Raw genomic sequence first — 17,677 nt, 5'->3', positions numbered from 1 at the left:
ATGAAAACCTTAACACGACTACACGAATTGCCATTATTTTAGTTAACAGCCACCCATGGTTGAATTTGGTACTTTTTCTTTGTACATGCACCAAGCCTCCAAGGGGGGTGACAACCGTATTCCTAATGAGAAATATAGTCTAATAAAACAAATGTCTGCATAATGAAAGACATGAAAACTGTAGCCAACAATGTATTTTGAGCTGTTTTAAACGGGGACATTGTCAGTAAGGTCACTGAGACTAACAATAGACAATAGTTATTGTGGGCGGTTTAGGGTTAAAATATATGGGAAGGATCAGGAATGTTAGAGATTTGGTCACTGGGGCAAAAGAGGGAGATTAGAACCACAAAGTAAGAGGGTGGTAAGAGATCCTAAAGGTAATTTCATATTTCGGTTTAGGTGTTATTAACTTTATGGAAAACAATATTCCCACTATGTGGATTATAAACATGTACGTACATAAAGAGCCAACACATCAAGATATAACAGGGATGAGTGGGGATTCATAGTACAACAGGAGGCTTCTGTAACCTGCAATACGTGTTAAATATGTTTTACATACATCCATGACTGAATGTTTGGTCACTGGGGCGATTTTGAAAGAGGGAGATTAGAACCACAAAGTAAGAGGGTGGTAAGAGATCCTAAAGGTAATTTCATATTTCGGTTTAGGTGTTATTAACTTTATGGAAAACAATATTCCCACTATGTGGATTATAAACATGTACGTACATAAAGAGCCAACACATCAAGATATAACAGGGATGAGTGGGGATTCCCTGTGTAGATCAAACGTCCTGCCTGTAAATCCTGGGTATGCCCACATCATTAATGAATAAGATGTGTAGAAAACTGTTTAGCCATAGTTAAAGGCCTTTCATAAAGAGCCTGTCATGATTGCCTATGCCTCATGTTTAACACGTATTGCTTGTTACCGAATACTACTGTTGTACATTTAATATCTACTAGCCGATTTCGTCGCATTTGCACAAATTCTGTCATGTTACTGTGGTCTTTTTAAAAGTCAATAAATATGTGTGTAAAGTGTACATGTTTGTTTCACTGTAGATCTGTTTAAGACCTCCTAGAAACACCTAATTTCATCCCACAGCATTAATTAATAAGCTGTGTAGAAGCTGTTTAGCCATAAGTAAAGGCCTTTCATAAAGCAGCTGTCATGATTGCATGTGCCTCATGTTTAACACGTATTGCTTGTTACAGAATACTACTGTTGTACATTTAATATCCCCTAGCAGATTTCGTTGCCTTTGCACAAATTCTGTCATGTTACTGTGGTCTTTTTAAAAGTCAATAAATATGTGTGTAAAGTGTACATGTTTGTTTCACTGTAGATCTGTTTAAGACCTCCTAGAAACACCTAATTAAAGGCCTTTCATAAAGAGGCGGTCATGATTGCATGTGCCTCATGTTTAACACGTATTGCTTGTTACAGAATACTACTGTTGTACATTTAATATCCCCTAGCAGATTTCGTTGCCTTTGCACAAATTCTGTCATGTTACTGTGGTCTTTTTAAAAGTCAATAAATATGTGTGTAAAGTGTACATGTTTGTTTCACTGTAGATCTGTTTAAGACCTCCTAGAAACACCTCATTTCATCCCACAGCATTAATTAATAAACTGTGTAGAAGCTGTTTAGCCATAAGTAAATGCCTTTCATAAAGCGGCTGTCATGATAAACCTGAATCTGAAAGTACCTTTAGGATCTTTTCTTTGGGGTTCTAATCTCCCCGTGTGTACATGCACTGAAAATCCTTAGGCTGGAGCCATCTGGAAGCTCTGTGCCTGTACATATAAAGAGAACTCAATAGGAAACTAGGCTGAGAAACATTATTTAGATGGCTGTTTAATTGTTGTTTAAAGCCTGAAATGGACACAATGCCCAAGGGACCTTGTTTCTAACACACACACACACCCACACACACACACACACAACCACACACATTCCTTGTTTCTCATACACACCCACACACACCCACACACATATTCAGGTCTTAAAAAATGGCTTGTTCTGGACATTTATAATGCTGAGGCCCCAGCGCTATCTATAGCCCCAGACATTCCTGCTTCATAGATAACAACCATAAGGGAGATAAAACTGGGGGGGGGGGGGGCATGGGCCCCAAAAGTTCAAACACCCTCTAACACATGACCACACGAACAGGGGGACGGGGCGGGGGCACATATTCAGTACACGTCATCATGACGTAGGGGGTAGTCCGGGGTATACCCCATGGCCATTAGATCCTGGCGTCCACAGACTTGTTCTTCCAACGCATATCCTGGCAGCCTTGAAGCACTCAGGGCACGTTCCATTTGACACAAAGCTAGCCTTATTTTAAGCCATTCTCGCATCCTTAGCGCTAGAGAAAAAGGCTCGGGTTCTGCACGATAAAAGGGTTGGGACACGCTGTCTGTGAATATCTTAACCGTAGATTCCTCCGGGTTGAATATGTACGAAATATGGCCCTCGCTTGTACACAGAAATCCGTTAAAACATTCGGGAGCCTCTACCAAAATATCCTCCAAGCTTTTGGCGTTGGGTTCGTGACATGAGCTACAGAGCACTCCGAGAATTCCCCTTGTAGACATATTTTAGATGCTTAATATTCAGGTCTTAAAAAATGGCTTGTTCTGGACATTTATAATGCTGAGGCCCCCAGCGCTATCTATAGCCCCAGACATTCCTGCTTCATAGATAACAACCATAAGGGAGATAAAACTGGGGGGTGGAGGGGGGCATGGGCCCCAAAAGTTCAAACACCCTCTAACACATGACCACACGAACAGGGGGGGGGGGCACATATTCAGTACATGTCATCAGGTCATAAGTTCAGCAATCAATCATTTTTGACACCCGTCAGCAATCAATCAATTTTGACACATGCCGTATCCTATTACTCTCTAACAAGTCTCTCACTGTTGCCGCTTGCTATAGACCACCTTCTGCCCCCAGCTGTGCCCTCGACACCATATGTGATTTGATTGCCCCTCATCTATCTTCTGAGCTCGTGCTGCTAGTTGACCTAAACTGGGACATGCTTAACACCCCGGCCATCCTACAAACTAAGCTTGATACCCTCAATCTCACACAACTTATCAATGAACCTACCAGATATAACCTCAAATCCGTAAACACGGGCACCCTCATAGATGTCATCCTAACTAACTCACCCTCCAAATACACCTCTGCTGTTTTCAGCCAAGATCTCAGCGATCACTGCCTCATTGCCTGCATCCGTAATGGGTCTGCCAGCAAACAACCACCCCTCATCACTGTCAAACGCTCCCTAAAACACTTCAGCGAGCAGGCCTTTCTAATCGACCTGGCCGGGGTATCCTGGAACGACATTGACCTCATCCCGACAGTAGAGGATGCCTGGTTATTCTTTAAAAGTGCCTTCCTCACCATCTTAAATAGGCATGCCCCATTCAAAAAATGTAGAACCAGGAATAGATATAGCCCTTGGTTCACTCCAGACCTGTCTGCCCTTGACCAGCACAAGAACATCCTGTGGCGTTCTGCATTAGCATCGAATTGTAAGTCGCTCTGGATAAGAGCGTCTGCTAAATTACTTAAATGTAATGTAAATGAATAGCCCCCGCGATGTGAAACTTTTCAGGGAAGTTAGGAACCAATATACACAGGCAGTTAGGAAAGCTAAGGCTAGCTTTTTTAAACAGAAATTTGCATCCTGCAGTACAAACTCAAAAAAGTTCTGGGACACTGTAAAGTCCATGGAGAATAAGAGCACCTCATCCCAGCTACCCACTGCTCTGAGGCTAGGAAACACTGTTACAACCGACAAATCCACTATAATTGAGAATTTCAAAAAGCATTTCTCTACGGCTGGCCATGCTTTCCACCTGGCTACCCCTACCCCGGTCAACTGCCCGGCACCCTCCACAGCAACCCGCCCAAGCCCCCTCCATTTCTCCTTCACCCATATCCAGATAGCTGATGTTCTGAAAGAACTGCAAAATCTGGACCCCTACAAATCAGCCGGGCTAGACAATCTGGACCCTCTCTTTCTTAAATTATCTGCCGAAATTGTTGCAACCCCTATTACTAGCCTGTTCAACCTCTCTTTCGTATCGTCTGAGATTCCCAAAGATTGGAAAGCTGCCGCGGTCATCCCCCTCTTCAAAGGGGGAGACACTCTAGAACCAAACTGCTACAGACCTATATCTATACCTACCCTGCATCTCTAAGGTCTTTGAAAGCCAAGGTAACAAACAGATTACTGACCATTTTGAATCACATCGTACCTTCTCCGCTATGCAATCTGGTTTCCGAGCTGGTCATGGGTTCACCTCAGCCACGCTCAAGGTCCTTAACGATATCATAACCGCCATTGATAAGAGACATTACTGTGCAGCTGTATTCATCGACCAGGCCAAGGCTTTCGACTCTGTCAATCACCACATTCTTATTGGCAGACTCAACAGCCTTGGTTTCTCAAACGATTGCCATGCCTGGTTCACCAACTACTTCTCTGATAGAACTCAGTGTGTCAAATCGGAGGGCTGTTGTCCGGACCTCTGGCCGTCTCTATGGGGGTGCCACAGGGTTCAATTCTCGGGCCGACTCTCTCCTCTGTATACATCAATGATGTCGCTCTTGCTGCTGGCTATTCTCTAATCCACCTCTACGCAGACGACACCATTCTGTATACTTCTGGTCCTTCTTTGGACACTGTGTTAACTAACCTCCAGACGAGCTTCAATGCCATACAACTCTCCCTCCGCGGACTCCAATTGCTCTTAAATGCAAATAAAACTAAATGAATGCTATTCAACCGATCATTGCCCGCACCTGCCCGCCCATCCAGCATCATTACTCTGGACGGCTCTGACTTAGAATACGTGAATAACTACAAGTACCTAGGTGTCTGGCTAGACTGTAAACTCTCCTTCCAGACTCACATTAAACATCTCCAATCAAAAATTTAATCTAGAATCGGCTTCCTATTTTGCAACAAAGCTTCCTTCACTCATGCTGCCAAACATACCCTCGTAAAACTGACCATCCTACCGATCCTTGACTTCAGCGATGTCATCTATAAAATAGCATCCAACACTCTACTCAGCAAACTGGATGCAGTCTATCACAGTGCCATCCGTTTTGTCACCAAAGCCCCATATACTACCCACCACTGCGACCTGTACGCTCTCGTTGGCTGGCCCTCGCTTTCATACTTGTCACCAAACCCACTGGCTACAGGTTATCTTCAAGTCTCTGCTAGGTAAAGCCCCGCCCTATCTCAGCTCGCTGGTCACCATAGCAGCACCCACTCGTAGCACACGCTCCCAAAGCCAATTCCTCCTTTGGTCGCCTTTCCTTCCAGTTCTCTGCTGCCACTGACTGGAACGAACTGCAAAAATCACTGAAGCTGGAGATTCCCATCTCCCTCACTAGCTTTAAGAACCTGCTGTCAGAGCAGCTCACAGATCACTGCACCTGTTCATAGCCCATCTGTATACAGCCCATCTATCTACCTCATTCCCATACTGTATTTATTTATTTTGCTCCTTTTGCACCACAGTATCTTTACTTGCACATCCATCTATTGCACATCTACCATTCCAGTTTTTAATTGCCATATTGTAATTACTTCGCCACCATGGCCTATTTATTGCCTTAACTCCCTTATTTGACCTTATTTGCACTCACTGTATATAGACTTTGTTTTCTCTTTTTTCTACTGTATTTATTGACTGTATGTTTTGTTCATTCCATGTGTAACTCTGATTTGTTGTATGTGTCTAACTGCTGTGCTTTATCTTGGCCAGGTCGCAGTTGCAACTGAGAACTTGTTCTCAACTAGCCTACCTGGTTAAATAAAGGCTGAAATAAAAAAAAAAAAAAAAAAAATGAAGATATATTCAGGTCAGTCTGGCTACAGTAAAACAAGTGATTTTAAGGATGCAAATGAAAAGTTTTCATAATGTTCAAGACTTACGGCATGGGAAAGTTCTGCAGGAGAACCAGGCACCACCATCGCCTAATTTGCTGCATGTTTTCCTTTGAAAAAGAAAATCACACAATCGGATGGGTATCACATAAAACATTATATCCACTAGTGATGAGAATTTCATACATACTTCAGTAAAATCACACTGTGCTTCCATTGCAATGTACAGAGTGTACTGTAAGTTAAGAAATAGTAGGTTGTTAAGTTTGATAGTTATGTTAACAACAATAATGATAATAATAAATAATAATAATAATACCCCCCCCCAGGAATATATTTCAGGAAGTAGAAGACATCCCCCCCCCCAAGTAGTCACAGCATGTCACATCAACATCCAGCTCTGCATGAGTTTGAACCATAAATAGTGTATGTAGTGTAAAAACTGTAGGAAATAGGTCCCAAAAAGTGTCAAGAATAATAAACAAGAAAAAGTATGAGCAATAACAATAGTGTGCTTTGCATGCTGCAAGCACAGAAATAATAATAACCTGTTATATGTTATAACAGAAAATAGCACTAATATAATATACTGAATAGCATCTTACCATCACAACAAACACCCCACAGTTGTTTGAGAAACCTTGCTTTGGTAGATCCTGTGGTGTGAGCAAGGTTCAATTTTCAATAAAGGAATGACAATCAAATGGTACAGTTCAGTGGAATCATTTAAAGGAATATCTAACCTGAACATCATCCACACCAGAAGTCCTCCAATGTCCAGGGGACAAGATCTGAGCAATGTTTCTGTGAACACAGTGTATGTGAAAGTAAAGAAAAAGTACAATTCAACAGCTTTTAATACTCCAGCCTGCATAACAGTTTTCAACACAGTTGGAACTGAAGTAGCCCAAGTATTTTTCACAACATGGGTGATGCTGGATCAGAAAATGTATTTTCGACTGCAACCACACCATTTCTCACATCAATGCACTCACATACCAACAATCTTTCCTTGGACACTGTTTCAAAGCAATGTGTCTGCTTTCTTCGTAAATGTGTTTTGAAGTTTTTCTTATTTAACTTCAGTTTGCAGTGTGGACAAGTGACAACGACTTTTCTTGACTTGCTATGCATTTTGGGATCAGGTGATTTCATTATTGTATATACTATGTGTAGGCTGTGTAGACTCGCTATGTGTAACTTACAGGCTGACTACAACGCTTGCGTTGCAAAATACATTTAGATATCTATATTATTTAATTATTACACCCACACTTCTTGGCGCGCCAACGAGCATCTGCGTTGCCAAGGGCTAAAATAGAAATCAGTTCTATTTGTGAAGCAGATTGCCCATCTCCTTATTGGTTTATAGACGCAGGTATCCACGTGCCATCTCCTCATTGGTTATACCCACATGCTACTGAAATACGAATGTAGTCAGTGGCGGTAATGCACCTAATTTATGAAAGCTGCAAATCTCAATATAAAGTCAAGAGAAGAAAAAGCCTAGAAGGAGGAAAGATGACTAGAAACGATTTGGTTGACCGTTTTATGTGTGGATTAATTGTCGGAGTAGAGGACCTTGTGCATTTCAGGTAAAATAACAACTCAATGTTTATATACCAGGACAAATTAGTTAGCAACACCACGCTAGCTAAATAGGACAAATTAGCTAGCAAGTGCAAGCTAGCTAGCTAAATTGCCAAAAATGTTGAATGCTTTTCGACCTGTCCCCAAATTAATGTATCTGATTCAGAGTTTGTTTTGATATTTTAATCTGCTTGTCGTGATCACGTTTGGTGGGGGGACAAAATAAATGTATGCACGATGGAGCACGATGGCGTACTCGTAAACCTAGGCTTACTGCTCATGTAGGCAAATTTGTCCAAATAAGATTCCCTCATTGTGAGCAATTATTAATTAATTTGGGGTGGCCTAGTGGTTAGAGTGTTGGACTAGTAACCGGAAGGTTGCAAGTTCAAACCCCTGAGCTGACAATGTACAAATCTGTCGTTCTACCCCTGAACAGGCATTTAACCCACTGTTCCTAGGCTGTCATTGAAAATAAGAATTTGTTCTTCACTGACTTGCCTAGTTAAATAATGGTAAATAAAATAAAAGGTGATAATTAACACTATGCTAATATCAGTGTAGTAGTTGGCCATATTAAAAATATACCACTGCACTGGTATACAAGAATATTACAAAGTACATTATGCATAATTACAATCTCACTTACTTCCACGATTTTTAATTTGATCCATGTTGATTAGGTTCGATTAAGATTCGCTTTAGTTGACGTTGATACCGACATTTACCTCAACTTGGGTGACCTTGACGGAGAGGGGAAGGTTTCAGTTTAAACGAGTTTGACTCCGTCCACATTGAGCCCGGCCCTGAACTGCACACTGCAGTCAGGGGCTTCTCATTCATGCAGCAAGAGCTCTGATAGGTTGGAGGACATCCTCCGTTAGTTGTCATGATTACTGTGTAAGTCTATGGAAGACGGAAGCTAGCTGTCCTCCGGCTACACGATGGTGCTACCCTACAGAGTGGTGTTGAGGATACTGTAGACCTTCATTGCAAAACATTGTGTTTTAATACATTATTTGGTGACATGTGAATATATTTAGTGTAGTTTTATCTAAAAAGGACAACTTTTGAAATGTTTTATTTGTATAAAATTCCCTGAGGATGGTCCTCCCCTTTCTCCTCTGAGGAGCCTCCACTGGTACCCATACCAAACATAACATGTGTGTCTCGGATTTACATACAGAATAAATCTAAATGTTCTGAGGTTAAATGACCTGGGAATTTGTTTTCACCTGCCAGGTTGTTTCAAAGTAGAGATAAAGTATCCTACAGATTAAGAGAATAAGGAAAGGAATAAATCATACATTTTTTATACATTGTCCACCAGATGGCGAGATTGGCCTTTTTTTGTAAGTGCTTATTGAATGTTTCCTGATACTGGCTACATTAATGCAGATAAATTAACCTTGAAATGTTGTATAGCCAAAAATATCTAGAAACGTAACAAGATATTTGCATATAATTTATTTATTGATATATCAAAAGTGCATTTCCCCCAATGTTTTATTCTACTTCCTAAGATTTCTACAACATAGAAATACATGTATACAATCCTATGTACATATGTGTTGTGCTGACTGATGTATAACAATCTCATCTAAAGAAGTGAATTAGAAAATGTTGAATAACAGTCTGGTACCAAAGAACATGTGAACATTTGCCATAAGTAAAGCTGCATGTCTGTCATGACTTACTTAACACCTTTGTTTCCCCTCTAAAACAAGTGAAAAAATGAAGCAATCAAACAAAGAAAAAACTATTGCTGCGAGGATTTGAAATGTATAAGTATTTGCTGCCTTCAAAAACACAAGGCAACATATGAGTAACACATATAGTGATGACTTGGCCCTTTTGAGGAAGTAGGTTTCATACATTTAAAAAAATATATTTTGCAAGAAATGATCCAGTTCCTTGAAATTATAGTCATCAACTTATCAGGAAACTAAACAGCTTGAGAAATTGTTCACTGCTCACCTTCATATTATGCAGTCTTTGCTGCTCACACTAGAGGCAGATGGGGTTAACATGGTCACACCACTAGAGGCAGATGGGATAACATGGTCACACGAGAGGCAGATGGGGTTTTAACTTGGAAGGCTATACGATTGGTTGGACAGTAGAATTTCATTAACCAAAATTACAAGAAGAGTGAAAATAGGCTACTATATGAAAAATGTCCTCCCTGAGAATGTGTTGTCTTTAAAAGCACCATAATTTTGACCTATTACAGTAGGAGCAGGGCCACTATCAGGAAGCACCAGAGGAACGAATCACAACAAAATAACATACGTTTTTTTCCTCACTTTGACACAATGTGCACATCTGTATTTCTTTCCCATTTTGTCATTTTCACAATAAACAATTTGTGTTCCCTCTTTTCAGCACCCACTAGTTCAATATTACCTGTCCCCTTTTTGACTTGTATTCTCTCTTCCTCTCTTTTTCTGTCAGTCTCCACATCCCCCGCTCCCTCTCTCTCTCTTTCTCCCTCTCTCCAGGCTCTCACCTGGGCCGTGATGCACAGACCTTTCACGGTCCTCACTAGTTACCAGAGCCACAAATCCATAATTATGGCTAGACTCCGCCTATTTCTACAATTTATCTTCTTCAAATCTGATTTTAAACCTAACCTTACCCCTAACCACACTGCTAACCTTATGCCTAACCCTAACCTTAAATTAAGACCAAAAAGCTAATATTTGTTTTCATGAATTTTTACATTATAGCCAATTTTGACTTTGTGCCTGTGGTAACTAGTGACAACCACCTTTTAAAAAATGATATCTCTAAATGTATAACATACTACCTAAAAAAACACAAACATAAACCTATATATTTAAAGTGCCTCCTAAACATGACTGACATCGGGTAAAGAGGATAGGCTATCAGCTGATCATTGTGTTGATGATTGATGTAAATCTGATAGTTAACTAGCATTTTTTGTGATTCTCTTCAATGCTCTTAAATCATAACTTCATAATATACTATAATATTCATACTCTTCTAACTCATGCTATAGTAAGTATATGGTTGGTTGGCTGGTGGCTTGTGTGGATATTTTAGTATATGGTGGTTAGCTAAAGCCTAGACTACCTGTGTTGCTGCTGCCCTGACACACATGTGCAACACCTGACTGATGAAGGGATTGAGTTGGGTCAGAGGGTCGTACAGCCTGAATGCAGCTGCTCCTCTCTATGTCTTCTGCCTCTCTGCTGCTCGAAGGCTATGTAGGCCAAACCAAATATTGATGATGATGTAGATCAAATGTTATGCTGCTGTGGCAGTACTGTTGATATTTAAACTAGGTAGCTTGCTACACAGACTCGACCGGTGACTGCATTTCAAGCCATGCATGTTTGGATACCAGGCACACGCAAGCTCTGTGCAGGGCAGACCAATGGGATGGGGGGTTGGGGGTGGTGAACTTGACAACTTTACGATGACTTGTGGGTTCAGAACAACAACAAAAGGGTGCTCGGGCACAGGTAGACCCCTATCTGTGCACGTGGCTGGCTCACGCCATGACAGAGTGGGTGTTCTCACTCTCTGCTGAGCTGAAGGACCTAGTGGGCCTCCGTGTTTTCCTCTGTCCTCCCCATTCCTTCATCCCTGGATAGAACCTCTGTCCCAGCAGCCCCTTACACATTCTGGTCAGCTCCCTCCTAAACTTCACCCCCACAAAGCCGTACAGCAGCGGGTTCAGGGCACAGTGTGACAGGCCCATGCTCTCAGACACCAGGATCCCTATGTCCACCGTGCGGTCAAACTGGCAGCCTCCACTAATCACGCACAGCTTCTTCAGGCTTTCGGCCAATTGGAAGGAGTTGTAGGGCGCCCAGCAGAGCACAAACATGGACACCAGGGAGATGATGAGGTGAAGGGACTTCCTCTTCTGGCGGCGCGAGGCGTTGCAAAGGGAGCGGAAGATACGGATGTAGCAGTAGAGCATGACAAGCAGGGGCAGCCCAAAACCCAGCACCAAGTTGACTAGCGGCATCCCCACCTGCCACTGCACTGAGCTGTGGGGGAACACCGTCTGGCACACCAGCAGGCCCTGATGATCCCCAGAGCGCCCCACTTCCATCTCCACCACCTGTCTAAAGGCGATGTCCACCCCACTCAGGCCAAAGCACACTGTCCAGATGAGGGCACAGGCAATCTGGGCATGGCAGGTGTTGCGTTTCCAGCTGGTGCTGATGGCGTGGACAATGGCCAGGTAGCGGTCGAAGCTGATGCAGGCCAGGAACAAGATGCCGCTGTAGCGGTTCAGAGAGAACAGGGCTCCGGAAATCTTGCAGGCGGCCATGCCGAACACCCACTGGTGGGCCCACTGGACGGCGAACAGTGGCAGCGTGAGGGCCAGCAGGAGGTCGGACACGGCCAGGTGGAGCAGGAAGGTGTCGGTGAGGGAGAAGGAGCAGGTCCCACCTGTCTGAGAGGTGCGGTAGCGCATCAGCACACACAGCACCAGGATGTTACCCACCAGCGCCAGCACAAACACCAGGCTGTAGACCACAGGGGAGTAGCTCCGGGTGAAGTCCATGATGCCATCCTCGTTGCAGGGCACGCCACTGGATTGGCTACTGCCTATTTCAGATGAATAGTTGTAGCTGTCTTCATATATCTGGAGACATAGGAGAGGAAAAGAGAGTGAGAGGAAGGAAAATTAGCTAACTACAACAATGTTCTGGGTCCGTATGCATAAAGCATTCCCCCTGCCCATATAATCTTGTTCATTATGATCTAAAAGGTCAAACTGACCCTAGATCAGCACTGCTACTCTGAGACCCTTTATGGATACAGGCCCTGGATTCTCCTCATAGGACAGAATGCATTTGTATCTCTGACTAAACTCAAGATGATGCAGTGCTAAATTCATACAGATGTGTGTACCTGTTACAGATCTTAATTTGACCTATATAGTCACAGCTAAATAGTCCTGAAGCGACCTGATATGAACATTTAGTCCATAATGTTACTTGATCAGTGGTTAGGCTATTAGCTGGACAAAAGTAGTCTCCATGAAAAGTAATGTTAATATAACCGTGTGTTAGTGTACGTTTTCAGTGAATTTATGTAAATTCCAAAGCTTATCTGCATTTCCTGTGGTGCAGGAAAATTCTCAGCAACAAAAGCATGATCAAATTAAGATCCTACACTAGTAGCTTCTATGATTTTGAACAATATTTTAAATGGCCTCAGACTCTCTAATCATTGTTTTAAAATTAAAGTATTCATGTACAGATTGTTATTCATTGTCATATATTTTTTTATTCTGTTATATTCTTGACTAACCATGTTGTTGTAAAATATAATTTCTTATTTGACTTATTTGGCTAATACTTTTTTTTGTCTGCTAGTCCCAATTATTTATTGCACCATCTATTGCTCTTGAAGTCATAAAGAACTACATTTATTAGTATGTGGCATAACAAGACCGTTACTCACATAGTAATCTGCGGTTGCCTTGACGTGATCCATTGTTACCAACGAAACAGAGGAACACCTGAAACACCTTCACAGACTCAGGACACTCTTCTCGTAGTCTCACCCGCGTTCCTCTCTTCTTTTGCCACTCTGAACCAACTAAAAAGGAGAAGTTAGCAATTAAGGAACCAAATCCTCTCATATTTTAGGCCAAGCACATCTATTCAAAGACAGCTGTTAGGAACCGGGGACTGTGTCCAATGGGGATTGTGACATATCGAAGAGACAGTGCATAACTAGAAAAACATTTCTCTGTCTATCTCTAGCTGTTATTTCTGGCGTATATTAGCAATATGTAGTACATTGCACATGTACTGTACATACAGTGCATACGGAAACATTTTGTTAAGTTACAGCCTTGTTCTAAAGCAATCTACACACAATAACCCATCATGACAAAGCAAAACAGGTTTTTAGAAATGTTTGCAAATGTATCCAAAATAACAAATAGAAATACCTTATTTGCATAAGTATTCAGACCCTTTTCTATGAGATCATCCTTGAGATGTTTCTAAACCTGTGGTAAATTCAATTGATTGGAAATGATTTGGAAAGGCACACACAGATCTATATAAGGTCCCACAGTTGACAGTGCATGTCAGAGCAAAATCCAAGCAATAGGATCGAAGGAATTGTCCGTAGAGCTCGGAGACAGGATTGTAGGGTACCAAAACATTTCTGCAGCATTGAAGGTCCCCAAGAACACAGTGGCCTCCACCAAACTTCTTCCACCAAGACTCTTCCTAGAGCTGGCCGATCAGGCCAAACTGAGCAATTGGGGGAGAAGGGCCTTGGTCAGGGAGGTGACCAAGAACCCGATGGTCACTCTGACAAAGCTCCAGAGTTCCTCTGTGGAGATGGGAGAACCTTCCAGAAGGACAACCATCTCTGCAGCACTCCACCAATCAGGCCTTTATGGTAGTGGCCAGACGGAAGCCACTCTTAAGTAAAAGATACATGACAGCCCGCTTGGAGTTTGCCAAATGGCATCTAAAGGAATCAGACCAAGATAAAGAAGATTCTCTGGTCTGATGAAACCAAGATTGAACTCTTTGGCCTGAATACCATGTGTCACGTCTGGAGGATACCTGTCACCATCCCTACGGTGAAGCATGGTGGTGGCAGATTCATGCTGTGGGGATGTTTTTCAGCGGCATGAACTGGGAGACTAGTCAGGATCGAGCGAAAGATGAATGGAGCAAAGTACAAGGAGATCCTTGGTGAAAACCTGGTCCAGCGCTCTCAGGACCATAGACTGGGGCGAAGGTTCACCTTCCAACAGGACAACGACCCTAAGCAAATAGCCAAGACAATGCAGGAGTGGCTTTAGGACAAGTCTCTGAATTTCCTTGAGTGGCCCAGCCAGAGCCCAGACGTAAACCCGATCGAACATCTCTGGAGAGACCTGAAAATAGTTGTGCAGTGACGTTCCCCATCCAACCTGACAGAGAGGCTGTAATCACTGCCAAAGGTGCTTCTACAAAGTACTGAGTAAAGGGTCTGAATCCTTATGTGAAGGTGATATATATATATATACAGTGGGGCAAAAACGTATTTAGTCAGCCACCAATTGTGGAAGTTCTCCCACTTAAAAAGATGAGAGAGGCCTGTAATTTTCATCATAGGTACACTTCAACTATGACAGACAAAATTAGAGAGAAAAAATCCAGAAAATTACATTGTAGGATTTTTAATGAATTTATTTGCAAATTATGGTGGAAAATAAGTATTTGGTCACCTACAAACAAGCAAGATTTCTGGCTCTCACAGACCTGTAACTTCTTCTTTAAGAGGCTCCTCTGTCCTCCACTCGTTACCTGTATTAATGGCACCTGTTTGAACTTGTTATCAGTATAAAAGACACCTGTCCACAACCTCAAACAGTCACACTCCAAACTCCACTATGGCCAAGATCAAAGAGCTGTCAAAGGACACCAGAAACAAAATTGTAGACCTGCACCAGGCTGGGAAGACTGAAGCTGCAATAGGTAAGCAGCTTGGTTTGAAGAAATCAACTGTGGGAGCAATTATTAGGAAATGGAAGACATACAAGACCACTGATAATCTCCCTCGATCTGGGGCTCCACGCAAGATCTCACCCCGTGGGGTCAAACTGATCACAAGAACGGTGAGCAAAAATCCCAGAACCACATGGGGGGACCTAGTGAATGACCTGCAGAGAGCTGGGACCAAAGTAACAAAGCCTACCATCAGTAACACACTACGCCGCCAGGGACTCAAATCCTGCAGTGCCAGACGTGTCCCCCTGCTTAAGCCAGTACATGTCCAGGCCCATCTGAAGTTTGGTAGAGAGCATTTGGATGATCCAGAAGAAGATTGGGAGAATGTCATATGGTCAGATGAAACCAAAATATAACTTTTTGGTAAAAACTCAACTCGTCGTGTTTGGAGGACAAAGAATGCTGAGTTGCATCCAAAGAACACCATACCTACTGTGAAGCATGGTGGTGGAAACATCATGCTTTGGGGCTGTTTTTCTGCAAAGGGACCAGGACGACTGATCCATGTAAAGGAAAGAATGAATGGGGCCATGTATTGTGAGATTTTGAGTGAAAACCTCCTTCCATCAGCAAGGGCATTGAAGATGAAACGTGGCTGGGTCTTTCCACATGACAATGATCCCAAACACACTGCCCGAGCAACGAAGGAGTGGCTTCGCAAGAAGCATTTCAAGGTCCTGGAGTGGCCTAGCCAGTCTCCAGATCTCAACCCCATAGAAAATCTTTGGAGGGAGTTGAAAGTCCGTGTTGCCCAGCAACAGCCCCAAAACATCACTGCTCTAGAGGAGATCTGCATGGAGGAATTGGCCAAAATACCAGCAACAGTGTGTGAAAACCTTGTGAAGATGTACAGAAAACGTTTGATCCCTGTCATTGCCAACAAAGGGTATATAACAAAGTATTGAGATAAACTTTTGTTATTGACCAAATACTTATTTTCCACTACAATTTGCAAGTAAATTCATTAAAAATCCTACAATGTGATTTTCTGGATTTTTTTTTCTCATTTTGTCTGTCATAGTTGAAGTGTACCTATGAACTTGCACAATTGGTGGCTGACTAAATGCTTTTTTCCCCACTCTATATATATATTAATACATTTTCTTAAAATTTCTAAAAATCAGTTTTTGCTTTGTAATTATCGGGTACTGTGTATAGATTGATGAGGGGAAAAAACTATGTAATCCATTTTAGAATAAGGCTGTAACGTAACAAAATGTAGAAAAAGTCAAGGGGACTGAATTACTTTCCGTATGCACTGTATGTTTTATGTGCAGTGTAGTAGCCTACATTCGAAGACAAAACACACACAAAACATAGAGTAAAAGTGTATTTAAATGTCTATGCGTGTAATAGATGCAGAGACAGATATACAAATCTCTGACTTCTTGGCAGTCTAATTGAGTACAGAAAGACTGAATGTCTGTCACTTTCTGACCTTAGTTCCTTTTTTATGTCTCTGTTTTAGTTTGGTCAGGGCGTGAGTTGGCATTCTATGTTTTGTAGTCTAGGTTTTGTATTTCTATGTGTTTGGCCTGGTATGGTTCCCAATCAGAGGCAGCTAGCAATCGTTGTCTCTGAGAACCATACTTAGGTAGCCTGTTCCCACCTGTGTTTGTGGGTAGTTGTTTTCTGTCTTTGTGTGTCTGCACCACGGTTTCGTTTGTTCCGCTTTGTGGTTTTTTGTTCTAGTGTTCAGCTTCTTTATTAAATCTACCATGAACATGTACCACGCTGCACCTTGGTCCTCTTCACCTTCTTCAACCTATGACAGCCGTTACAATGTCTGATACACGTTCCCATAATATTGGGAAATGTTTTGAACTTGCCCCATCTGGGGAAGTGAAATATGTGTTTTTCAGGAGTTATTCAGGAGTCTGTACTGTGTGTTTTGACCCTGTTTACTGTGACTAAAACCAGACAAACATTTGCATTGTTTGTGGATATGAATCTGTTGGCTGGATACAATCAGACATGCTTTGATTTCTGTAAGCATTTCTCTGAGCTCACATTGATATCCAGTTATTTCTAAACCTTGCGGCAGTGCGATACAGGCTCCGATACAGTCTCCAAGAGCATGAAAATCATTCTAAAGATATTCCCCACTGTGGAACCGTTGCAAAAACAGGATAGTGAAAAATAGTGTCTAGCATAGAACAAACTGTTAGTCTTTACACATAACTAAATGCAAAGATGTTGTATTATATCATTACTGATGTAAAAGCCTCTTACCTGCTCACTGTCAGAGTGTTGACGTGTTGGGGACCTGGACCCCAGAGGAGATTGAGCAGGTTTGATATCACTTGCAGTTAGGTGAGGAAGAAGATGTACCTCTGTTTCAGGTCACAGAGTTACCTCTGATGTGGTTTCACACTGTGTCACCCATGCAACGCCCCAGGGAACTGGAATAGATCAGCTACTTATACGATTTACTGGTTTACTCACTATTTCCCTTAAACATAGATACTGCATGTAAATCTGTTATCTAGAATCTGGCCTTATTCAGATGGCGAGATCGTAAATAGTCATAAAGCAACTATTATCCAGGGGCAAGGAAATGTTAATTTTTCTGTCCACAACTACACTATGTAGTGACCATCAGTGTGAAGAAAATGTCACACCTTATTTATTGATTTA

At 42.1% G+C, this 17,677-nt stretch overlaps 1 protein-coding gene across 1 annotated transcript; it reads right to left on the bottom strand.

Moving 5' to 3' along the window:
• Nucleotides 1-8,981: 8,981 nt before the first annotated feature.
• On the bottom strand, nt 8,982-17,421 carry LOC115114369 (C-X-C chemokine receptor type 3-2-like). Its single transcript, XM_029642556.2, has 3 exons — nt 17,273-17,421; nt 12,981-13,118; nt 8,982-12,156 (listed from the first exon to the last, which is right to left on the bottom strand). The coding sequence occupies exons 2-3, from the start codon at nt 13,011-13,013 to the stop codon at nt 11,047-11,049; spliced, it is 1,143 nt and encodes a 380-aa protein (XP_029498416.2). The 5' UTR covers nt 13,014-13,118; nt 17,273-17,421; the 3' UTR covers nt 8,982-11,046.
• Between the last annotated feature and the right edge of the window lie 256 nt (nt 17,422-17,677).

Source organism: Oncorhynchus nerka, linkage group LG3 (assembly GCF_034236695.1).
Source record: "Oncorhynchus nerka isolate Pitt River linkage group LG3, Oner_Uvic_2.0, whole genome shotgun sequence".
Taxonomy (NCBI): Eukaryota; Metazoa; Chordata; class Actinopteri; order Salmoniformes; family Salmonidae; genus Oncorhynchus; species Oncorhynchus nerka.
Note: the sequence above shows the minus strand (reverse complement) of the source record. Positions and strands in the feature narration are given on the sequence as shown.

Coding starts and splice junctions, on each gene's coding strand:
- LOC115114369 (XM_029642556.2), bottom strand. CDS start 13,013: ATGGATCACGTCAAGGCAACCGCAGATTACTAT. Junction 12,157..12,980: donor AGGCAACCGCAGATTACTAT/GTGAGTAACGGT, acceptor CTATGTCTCCAG/ATATATGAAGACAGCTACAA.